A 12,124-nucleotide genomic window follows, 5' to 3' on the forward strand; every position below is an offset into this window, starting at 1 on the left:
CGAAAGCTCATGCCGCTAGAACCTCAGACTGAGAATACTGTCTCTCAGAGCATATGAATATGTATTATCTCAATTGAGGCAACGATATATCTCATAAATACTGAGAAATTTCAGTAATTACTTATATATATAATCGAACGATTGGACGACTCCTAGACACCTTGCCTGCTAGTATAGAGCAATAACGTCTTCAGGATGCAACAATGTTTTCCCTGACTATAAAAGAAATATGACGCTTCAACAAGCTCATATCGCTTAATTCTTGAATAATTAATGCTCCTAGAAGATCGTACTAGTATAAAGCCATCAATTAATTATTTCTAAATCATTAGATTCATTAACTGAATCCCTAGAAAATATTCTACGTTCTTCATAATATTTCATTACTTGAATTCATGGTTTTTCCCAGCAGAATTCCATGGGTTACTGATAAATATTCAATGTACGGGCATCTGAGCCGCTGTCGAGTAAGCCCTGACCAAAATGGTGTAAGTGTATTTAGCAACAATGCACTAATGAGCACCTGAATGCACGAACGAGCATTTCAAAATACGAAGGAACGATGAACCTACGCAAAATAGGAAGAAAAATAATAATAGTAAAATATTAGCTAAGGCGCTAGAGGACTGGGACCACCGGCCGGCCAGTCATGCCATGACCAGTCCCACGCCTAATTCTTTATTTTATCATATTTTTATTATTTTTCCTTGATCTCATGAAAATCCCTTCATTTGAACAAAACTCCTTCATTTGAGGAAACTCCTCAGTTTCAGGGTGTTTCCTTCACACCAAGGAAATAATATAAAATTGGGAAAGGTGTCATGGGACTGGGTCTACTAGCCGGCCGACTATGCACTAGTTGTGGCCGGTCCCACACCTCATGATTCCTTATTATTTTATTATTATTTCCTTCATCTTATGAAACTCCTTAATTTCATGATATTTCCTTCAAATCATGAAAATAATATAAAATTAGGAAAGGTTCACGGGACCGGGCCACTAGCCGGCCGACCATGTCCTAGACATGGCCGGTCCCACACGCCCCTTATTTTATTATTATTATTGTTTCCTTCATCTCATGGAAACTCCTTCACTTCAAGGAAACTCCTTAGTTTCAACAAACTCCTTGATTTCATGATATTTCCTTAAAATCATGAAAATAATATAAAATTAGGAAAAATGCCATGGGACCGGGCTTATTGATCGGACGGCCATGCCTTAGACATAGCCGGTCCCACACTTCATGATTTCTTATTTTATTATTATTATTTCCTTCATCTTATGAAGTTTCTTCAGTTTGAGCAAAAACCTTGATTTCTTCATATTTTCTCAAAATGTTGCTCAAACGCACATCAGAAAATATCAAAATTCTCAGTACTAAAACATGAACACTTTGGTGACATGAGCATATTACCTTGACCAACCAAGGTTGGATCTTCGGCTTGCAAGAGGTCGGTCCCACACATTTTCATCATTTGACCTAATTTTTCACATTAGGTTCAAACTCCTCCAAACAATTTGGAATTTCATAAAACGATCGTCAGTCGGTCCCATGACCAACCAGGGCCGGTTTCATGACCCCTTGTTCGGTCCCTCATCTCTTCATAATTAGGTTTTATCACCTAAGGCTCAGACGAGCATTATTTTAATAAATGATTAAACCATCATTTAATCATCCTTTCACCAACTGGTCTTCAAGAGACTTTGGTATTTGCTCACTCGAGCATCTAGGCGTTACATGGTCGACTCATCATCCCATATAGTCGGTCACTCCTTCACTCCGTGGTTGATTTTCAATAAATCATCAATTGAATCAGCAATTGATCAAAATTAGGGTTTCGAATCCAAAGCTCTGCAAAACCTAATTCTGAGCAGATTCAAACACTAATGATTTATGTTGATCCCGTGATCAACATTTTAATTATCATAATCGGTTCAGTTTCCAGTATTTTAAATTAATATTTTATTTGGTTATGTTATTAATAATTCATCAAACGAGCAACATTCGCTCAGATGAGCAATATTTACTCAGACTAAGGAATATTGGTTCAACTATCAATATTCAACAATTCATCAAATGAGCAATATTTTTTCACCTTAACTATTAACATTTATTCGAAAATTATACCTCTGTCTCAACAGACACGTTCAATTTATGAGTCCCACAACATTTGTTCAACTCAGCAATACAAAGACTCATCGTCTCATCAAGTCAGCAACAAACTAACTAAAATCACGAGACATTAATCGTGTCACATGGGGGATATCAACTAGGGTTTTGGTCTGGCAGTCTACAACACGTGTTCATACACGATGAGAATGTGAGCAAGTCGTGCAAGCAGTTAGAGGAGTTAGCAATGTTGTGGGAAGAAAATCAACCAAGTCTTCGCACGATGAGCAACTGGTTTTAACACGATTTTTACTTCCACAATCTTTGACTCCATCAACTGTCACACTTCATGGGATCAAGGTTCTATAATTCTTACAATATAAATAAGTCTCTGAATCATGATTGAAACAACATACACTCTTTCGTCGAACAGACAACAAGAGAACAAAAACTCAGTGTCTGAACAATTACTCTCAACAGAGCAAACTCAATCAATCAGAATTTATCTTATTTCTTCATGCAGAATACACAACACACCTACAATCTTCGATCACCATTGATCTCACACATTTCTCAGCTTCCCTCCTACAGACCGACCCATCCTCTCTTGTGACCGAAATGACTCTGGAACGACCATTATTTTGGTTTAGGCCGGAGTACTACAGATTGATCTCTAGAATTCAAAGCACTCCCTTTTTTCAGTGCATATGTGTGAGGTTAGACAGTTCATTCGGTTCAAGGAGTTTCCTCCGCACAGTCGTCCCCTCAATTCCTTAAAAACCATCAACTCATTTTTCTCCATTTACATACACCCAACAATTCGTTTGGAAATCTGAGAGGACTTACTCCAATATACTTTCTAGAGAATCAACTAGACATTCAGACTCAATCTAGAGAAAAGTATATACAAGAGTTTATATCTCTAACTCTCAATTCAATCTGCAATCAGCAAATATGAATTTGCGATCCCGATTGAATCTAAGAGGAGCAAAATTGGGCACCAAATACCAATGTTCAAGGATCAATCAATCTCAATCAACAACCAAAGGTTGGATTTCTTAATTGATAGATACAACGCACAACCTATGATATTTTTTATATAACAAAATATAATGTGGAAAAGAAATAAAACAGACACCAGAATTTTGTTAACGAGGAAAACCACAAATGCAGAAAAACCCCGGGACCTAGTCCAGCTTTGAACACCACATTGTATTAAGCCGCTACAGACACTAGCCTACTACCAATGAACTTAGGACTGGACTGTAGTTGAACCCTAATCAATCTCACACTGATTCAAGGTACAATTACGTTCCTTACGTTTTTGATCCTAGCAGGATACTACGCACTTGATTCCCTTAGTTGATCTCACCCAAAACCAAGAGTTGCTACGACCTAAATTCAAAGACTTGATAAACAAATCTGTCTCACACAGAAAAGTCTATAAAATGAATAAATCTGTACCCAAGAGTTTTTGTTCCGTCTTTTGATAAATCAAGGTGAACATGAACCAATTGATAAACTGGTCTTATATTCCCGAAGAACAACCTAGTATTATCAATCACCTCACAATAATCTTAATCGACTAGCGAAACAAGATATTGTGGAATCACAAACGATGAGACGAAGATGTTTGCGATTACTTTTTATCTTGCCTATGGGAGATATTAATCTCGAGTCAATTATTCGAATTGTACTCAACACGATAAAACAACAACATCAGATCACGCAACTACGTAGAAAATAGTTGGGTCTTGCTTCATAATCCCAATGAAGTCTTCAAGTCGTTCACCTACAGGGTCTCGAGAGAAACCTAAGGTTAAAGGGGAGTCGACTCTAGTTATGCAACTAGTAACACACAAAAGTGTGGGGATTAGGTTTCCCAGTTGCTAGATTTTTCCTTTATATAGTTTTCAAATCATGGTTTGGAATCCAAGTTACCTTGGTAACAAATCATTCAATATTCACTGTTAGATGAAAAACCTGATTCAACCAAGCTAATATCTTTCAACCGTTAGATCGAACTTAGCTTGTTACACATAAATGAAATGTACCCTCATTTAGGTTTATGTAACCGTACCTAAACGTGTACACTATGTTGGTTCAATAATAGTTAACCGAGGATAGCCATATGATTACTCTCATATCAACCTTGTTCATCTTAACCACAACTAGTTCAAATGACTCAAATGAAACTAGTTAAAGAGTTGTTCAATTGTTATATTCTCATAGAATTATACAAGAACACAAATTGAAGCAAAATTGGTTTGATTCACTCTAATCAATTCATGAACATTATAGCCATGGTTTGCAAAGATTGCATTCCTTATTTTATAAATGTTTAAGTTCATGAATATAACCGATTTTAGAACTTTAACCTTCAAGTATGCAAACGGGTACGCGTACTTGAAATACCCTGACCAAAATTGGGTTTTGCCAGTACGCAAACGGGAACGCGAAATTCCAATTCCAGCAGAAATATTCGGATATGAACCTTACGCCAGTACACGAACGGGTACGCATACTTAGGTTCCCGGATTTCTCAAGCCAACAGGTATGCACACGGGTACGCATACTATGGTTCCTGGACATGGATTACATATGTGCAAGAGTACAGAACATGACATATCCAATAATGGTTAAGTGTTCTAAACTCTTATTTCAATCATTGAAACTTTCTTAGAGGATGACAATAGCCATTTTCACACACTATTAGCATCAAAGCAATTTTCAAGATATTGAAATAATCAAAACGAAACATTCCAAGTTTACACCAAATGATTGTATCACACAAACCATGTAAGATATTGTTCGGCAATTTTCACATGATCATCTTTTGACTTGCGTCAAGAATATAAGATGAACTTGGCCGAAGCGAAAGCTTGCCAACACATATTCCGAGAAATATGTAAGCAAGTTAAACTCAGCTCGAAATCTCAAATGTGTATAATAGAAAACTATATCGTAACATGACTTATGTCTCAATATAGGATATAGAGTAGCAATAGACTTTCCAAGTGAGATGAGTTTCAGTCTCCACATACCTTTTGTTGATGAAGTTCCACAAGCTCTCCTTAGTAGTTCTTCGTCTTCAAATGATGAACGCCGTGAAGTCTAAGGCTCAACTACACAATATATGTCATAGTCCGAGACATCTATAAGTAGACTAGAATTCAAGACTTATAGTTTTGATCACTAAAATTGACAAACATGCTTGAGATAGCAACGCATGCGATCTCGACCGAGCAGTGCTCTAACAATGTCTGGTTCGTTTCTCAACTACCTCTATCTTAGACCGAGATTTAACTAATTGTAGACTAGAAATCGAGATATAGTTTTGAAAACTAAATTTGACAACAAGCTTGTTATAGCAACACTTGAGTTCGACCGAGCAATGCTCTAACAAACCTCCTTAATCGTAAGTTGAGCTACTATATAATAAAGGAAAGGTTTTTGCATTAGGATGTATCATTACTAACAATTATTATCATTATAGAAAGGTGAAGCCAACAGAGAAGAAGGTTCATATCTAGGAAGTGCATGATCAATCTGTTTTAGTATGGGATGGTCCACAAGGATATGACATTACATTTTTGAAGGATTTGCAACTACCTATTTGGATGATCTGGTATGAGGATAGGTTGCTGTTAGAGCATAGCTCGGTTGAACTCACCAAGCGTTGGTATGTCAAGTTTGGTTGTCATATTTTAGTATCAAAACTCATCTAGAATCGCTTGATTAAATTTTAGAGTCAAGTTCGTTTAGGTTAGACTAAAAAGTCTAGGAATGTTAAGACATACAAATATTACTCCGAAGACCTGAAAAATGAGAAAAAGTAACGAACCACAACGACAAAATTATCCTTCCACTTGAGGTTAGTAATATTGACTTGAACTTGTTTCATTCCTAAGTATCTTTCAAGCCGTGCTACATTGAAAACATAACACACGAAGCTGTATATACTGCACATATTGTATATAATACTCTATTGATGAGACATTAACATAATAGTATTGTCATATTATTAAGGTTTTAGACTACGAAGTATAATGCTTATCTTTTGAACTTCGTAGATATTACATCGACATAATCTTGTATATAGTTTTATGATTATACGTATGGGTTATGGTGAAGATTTCATCCTAGGAAATTATGTTTTACATTTGTTTAAAGGAAGTACATTCATGAAATTGTTTCATGAATCGAAAGGGAAATCAATAGGTTTATTGGTTCGGCTATTCATTGCATATTTTCCGATGACCAATATGTGTGAGTTGGTAGAACCGATCTTAACTCAGGTTATGTATCTTGATATAACCGATCAAAATACCTAGACTTATGATTTGGTATGACCGGTCCTGGTAATTGGTGTAACCGATCCTAAGTAATCACCATGACATGGTATGATCCATCCTTGAAATTGGTATGACCGATTCTGGCAATTGGCGTGACCAATCATAAGTGGTTGTGTGACAGATCCGTGTAATTGTGTAACCAATCCTAGTGAATGGTGTGACCGATCACAAGTAGGTACCATGTTTAAGTAGAACTGATCCTAGGGTTATACCAAACCCATGTATGTGACTTGGAAGTACCGATCACTAACTAACCATTGTGATTTGATATGACTTATCACATAGTAGTATTGGAATACTGGTATAACCAATTCTAAACTTGTTTGGAAGTGTGGTAGAACCGATTCCATGAAGCAAATCCATGTTAATATGAAATAAGGATTTGCAGTGGAAAGATGTCAGCATACTTTGAACACGAGCAGTAACTATTATCATTTATTGTTAAAGATATTCTTTGGCACTCAAAGTGATCTCGTGCCAAAATAAATTAAGAATCATTTGATTAAGGTTTTGGTTTTATATGCTTTAATTACCAGCAATTAATGCATAGCTCTAGAAAATAAAAATTAGTAACGTGCATTTACTAATTGGAGATCTTCTATGAGAGATTTCGGAAATATTGGACAAGTATTTATTGGAATTAGGAAAACCGAATTTGGGCATTCATTGCATATCTTGAGAATATTTTCGGTTTTGGAAATTCCTTGGTGTCTAAACATCCTTGGTCTATAAATACCTAAGTTTGCATTTCTAGCAAATTATCTTAAGAGCCAAGCAAACTTCATTTCTTGTTGTTTCCGGTGGAACCGTCTATTTAGAGAGGAAAGTATCCTAATTAGGTGAAATCTCTTAAGACCGCTCGTTTAAAGACTTCTATGAGATCAAGAAGCTCTACTAGTACCTTTGGTGGGAAACTAAATAATTATAGTGTTATTAGTTTTCGATTTGATTTGATTGACTAACCGTTGTTTGTTGAAACTTTAATTGCACCTAGTTTGTTTATTCTTGAGAATCTTCTCTTCTGGTATAATATTCACTCAGACTAAATTAAAGTATCAACGAGATCTTTAAAACTTTTGTTAGATATAAATACATCTTGTGACTATGATACTATTTGAAGATTTGATTTACCCAATCTCAAGAATGATGCAAGGGCATGGGCTATATTTTGAGGTGGCCTTCCAAGACCTGACCAGTGTCTGGACGTTGCTTGCGTGAACACGTCGAAGTCCAATTATGCTAGCGTGGTTATGACATAAGTGTGTAAATGAATTAATATCATTGATCAAGAAAATCTTGATTCTTAGGGGATTGTCAGATAATTTTCTTACAAATTACTCAATGTCTCATTATGGGTTCTGTTGTTGGTTAAACAACTTTGTACATGCACGTATTTTTTTTCTTGGTTTTGAATATATAATCTTTCATCTTTCCAAAAGAATATTATGCTCAAAAATAAAAATCTTTCTAAAATATGAATAAATAAAATAAAACTAATTTATTACCATCCATTTCCTCAAACGAGTGAACAAAGCAAGCAATGGTCAAGAAGAAAACAACTTATCATATAGTCAGTCACTCAAAATTCTCGTGTACAAAATACAATTACCAATGAGTCTAATATAAGAATTTCTTCTATGAACGATGAAACTGAAGAAATCATTTGAATTCTCCAGTGGCTAGCTTCTAAATCGTTTAATTCTTATGGGACCAATACTGATGATGAAAGATCAAATAAAAGAAAAAGGGGTGTTTTAGAGCATTGCTATGTCAAGTTTGTTTGTCAAATTTAGTTCCAAAACTCGGAGTTTCTTGATTTGGTTACTAGAGTCGCCTTCGTTAGGTTAAACTAGGAAAATAGAAATGATAAGACTTGTTCTTGTTACTCACGAAGAATCTAAAGACGTATCGGCAATAATAAAGACATAATCCTTCATTTCCAGGGAACTAATGACAGATTTAACTTGTTCCACTTTTATATTTTTTTCTTTCAAGTCAATATTTATTTGAAAACATACGAAGTAAAGTTTTTTCAATGACAATTTAGTATTAGTGACTTGGTAATTATGCTATGATCAAAGTATCAAGGAATGATATACTAGTTGTTTCTACAACTCTAATCAGATTTTAAAATAAACATGTGAGAATTAGTCTTGAAGTCACATAGAAGAATATACACGGTGGCCAGGTTACAGAACCGTGTATAGTTGATTTGATAACGAGGTACAACATGGTAGAAGTACCATATTCGTTTTAAATGTATATGTTGTATAATTGTGAAATATCTAGGAAGTGTTGCAACAAGCACCATTGATATTTTTAAAGTCTCAACAGAGTGAGTTTCGGATACTGAAGAGGATACGAAGTCGTAAAGTATAAATGATAAAATATATAAAATATTGAAATCTCAGTCGTACGAGGCCCTAATATTGACGATATACATCTATGCTTTGAAGAGATTACATGATCGATCATTGTTGTATGTAACAAAGTTTTATTTCAATTCTCTTGTGGAATTTGAAATATGAATTTCTTACGTGTTACGTCAGGTCACGGGCATATAAAATTATGTTTCTAGGCGATTTTATGATTTTAACGTTTGTCAAAAAATCCATCATCAACTCAAGGTTGCGCAAAAAAAAAAAAAAAAAAAGTTGAGCGTTTGGTAAAATATAAGGCAAAATTAAAGTGGGCATGAAGGAAGAGAGCAATAATCATTTTTATTTTGGTTTACTTGCCTTTTTTATCAATCTTTTAAAAAGATAATTACTTTTTATGCACAATTCTTTATTTGTTAGAGATTAGTATTATTATGGATCTATTTTTATTTTATTTTTCTCCGGATCTAGATTCTGTTCCAGATTAATTTCTTAGGATTCGAGTGTTCCTTTGATCTAGATTCTGGGTGTCATGTTTAAGTCACTTTTCTTTTCGCAAATTGTATGATGGAGATGATATTACATGTATCGGCTTGGATTCTGGTTCATATGTTAATCTCGTCGTTTGTTTCTTTTACATCTTAATCTCGTCGTTTGATTCTGGTTCGTATGTTAATCTCGTGGTTTAGTATTATGAAACACGTATGTTAGTTAGTTCATCTTGAGATATTGTCCTAGTTTGTATGTTTACTTTCATATCCCTTCACTTTACATGTCTTTTCATCTTTCATAATTAATTTTATTGTTCAAGAAACAAGGAAACTGGAAACACATGGTGATTGTCTTATTAATGTCCTGATTATACTGATCTGGTGGTCGAATATACTATCAGTATGTATTATTTTTCAATTTCTGTAATAGGTTTTGTTGATTTTAGAATTCAATTTTCATGAGACTCTGGCTTTTACCTATTTCACACTTTACATCTAAACTTGTTTTGTATAGCAGTTTAGAAATGATTCACAGGCTAGTGGAGGAAATGCGCTTAAATTCATTTCTTGCAGGGAGCATTGCTTGTTAGAAAAGGTGTTATTAAGAAGAAGAGATGAAAAGTCGACCACAAAGATACTACCCTACCAACTATGACAAGACTACTTTGTGCAAGACCATTGGAAAATCTGTATCAGTTGAAACACGGGATGGTTCATCTATTTTTGGTGGAGATCACTCAGGTCTTCATTATGCTTCTACTAGCAGTGATTCAGATGCTGAAGATAATGGAGGATTACGTTTGAAAGAATCTAAAAGAGAGAGAGCAACCGAACGCACTGCACATTCCTTACAGTCCACAAAGAAAAGCAACGAGAGAAGAACCATGCATCGGCAGCAGGAAAATCACAGGACTCTGAATAAGGAGAACAATGCCATGAAGCAGCAGCAGCAGAAACGGTATTGCGAGAAGGAGAATAAGCGCCCATCAAACCATAATGTCCTAAGTAAGGTGACTAATGTCCTAACTTCTCACATGACTTCAAAAACGAGCAACAAAGAAGGAACCAAGAAGAAGAAGCTGCCCTGTCAGGAGCCTAATCCCGGTACCTTCTTCCAGTCTACTTCAGTAACAAATTGTAGCTCCGATCCAGATGTTGATTCTGAGGATAATAGGGAGTTGTGTTTCCGAGAAAGCAAAAATGAAGAGGTGAAAAAAGGTCCTGCACGTTTTAGCTCCTTAGTTGCCTTACTGCCCACAAGCAAAAGCAAGAACAAAGATATGCAAAAGCAGAGTGCCAATATCAGTTACATCCCCTGTGGCCCCTCGAGCGTTGATGTCTTTCTTTCTTGTATTACTTCAAAGATGAGTATCAAAGAGGAGACTGGGAAGCACCACTGGGAAGCTTCCTGGTATCAAGGAATTGGAAAGCCAAACTCAATGTATGGCCCTCATGAGATGAAATACTGGGTTACTGTAGATGGTTACTTTATAAAGGAAATAATAGGTGGATATGGAGCTATTATTCGCGACGACCGTGGTAAACCCATTGTTGCTTTTTTCTGGGATTTCTGTAGTTCCAGTTTCAGACCTTCATCACAAGTTGCAGGGTGTGGTACAAGGTTTGAAGCTCGCATTGAAGTATGATCTTCTTGATATCGAACTCGGTTGCAATTCAAAACGTGTTGCTAACATTGTTATGAGGATTCTTGATACAATAAATGGATGTGGTATTCATGGTGTTGAAGAATGTTCTTTTGATGTTATTTGTGGGAGATGTGTGAAGGATCTTACCACTTCAGATGAGTATCACACTGTGTTCCCTCTCTTAAGGAAAATTGGAAAGATGTATCATCAATTTCCTTTGATGCCGGCAATCAGCAGTATCTCAACAGAACTCAACAGATCAGCAAATTTTCTGGCTAAGCTTGGTTTACATGACAGTGAGATGAATCCATGCCAATTTCCCAAGGACTTGAAAAAAATTCTTGTTGAAGATTTTATTGGCTCTTGTCAGCACGGGTTGCCTTCTCTTCCATAGAGTTTCTATGTTCACTTTTGGGTTTTGTCTGGATTTGTTAGCTGATACACCTTTCACTTTTGCTGATTATGCTGCGTGAACCTCTACCTGTATGAAGAGGCCAACTTTTTGCAAATTGCAGGCTGTGCTAGAGTTTCGAAAATGCTTGTCAGCAGTACGAGCAGAAGAGTGTCTGGCTAAGCTTCCCTGTCCTGCCATTGTACTTATGTGTTTACTCTTTAGTTATCTGGTGCTTTGAAACTAATGGAAATGCTATTCTACTCTCTATTCTCCGCTCTATCCTGCGCTCTGTCTGACGTGGGAAGATGTCTCTATTAGTCCTTTTTTTGTAGTTCTCGAATAAACCATGAGGGTCTCAAATATTAATTCTAGATCGGTCTCGCTGGTTGACATAATATCGAACTCTGAAAAAACTCTTATCTGATGGTTAATGGTTACTTAAAGAAACAAGAACCCGTTACAGAGAACAATGAATAAAGCAAGCCCAGATAGTAAAAAAACTCTATTTATGTCATCTAAGCTTTCCTATCCTGTCAGTTATATCATCTTTTGAGGGAATAAAAATGTAACTATGAATTTGTCAATACGAATTAAGATAATCTTTTTGATTGAACCAAATTTGAGACGTACTCTGCACAACCTTACATGTATTGTAGTTGTTGTTATAACGCTAATGCAAGCAGTCCGCGGCATAATCGACAGGGCAACAAGAGCAAGCAAGCAATTTAAGGGTGTATTCTTTGACGGTGA

At 35.8% G+C, this 12,124-nt stretch overlaps 1 protein-coding gene across 2 annotated transcripts; it reads left to right on the forward strand.

Moving 5' to 3' along the window:
- The first annotated feature begins 9,132 nt into the window (after nt 1-9,132).
- Nucleotides 9,133-11,641, forward strand: LOC113341186. 2 transcript variants are annotated; one of them, XM_026586171.1, is made up of 2 exons: nt 9,133-9,506; nt 9,908-11,641. In XM_026586171.1, exon 2 carries the CDS (start codon nt 9,949-9,951, stop codon nt 10,978-10,980), a length of 1,032 nt encoding a protein of 343 aa, XP_026441956.1. In that variant the 5' UTR covers nt 9,133-9,506; nt 9,908-9,948; the 3' UTR covers nt 10,981-11,641. The 2 variants fall into 2 exon arrangements, with proteins under 2 accessions (XP_026441956.1, XP_026441957.1); XM_026586172.1 differs by having other exon boundaries at nt 9,133-9,446.
- Nucleotides 11,642-12,124: the final 483 nt, after the last annotated feature.

This window comes from Papaver somniferum, unplaced genomic scaffold, assembly GCF_003573695.1.
Source record: "Papaver somniferum cultivar HN1 unplaced genomic scaffold, ASM357369v1 unplaced-scaffold_25, whole genome shotgun sequence".
Taxonomy (NCBI): domain Eukaryota; kingdom Viridiplantae; phylum Streptophyta; class Magnoliopsida; order Ranunculales; family Papaveraceae; genus Papaver; species Papaver somniferum.

Coding starts and splice junctions, on each gene's coding strand:
- LOC113341186 (XM_026586171.1), top strand. CDS start 9,949: ATGAAAAGTCGACCACAAAGATACTACCCTACCAACTATGACAAGACT.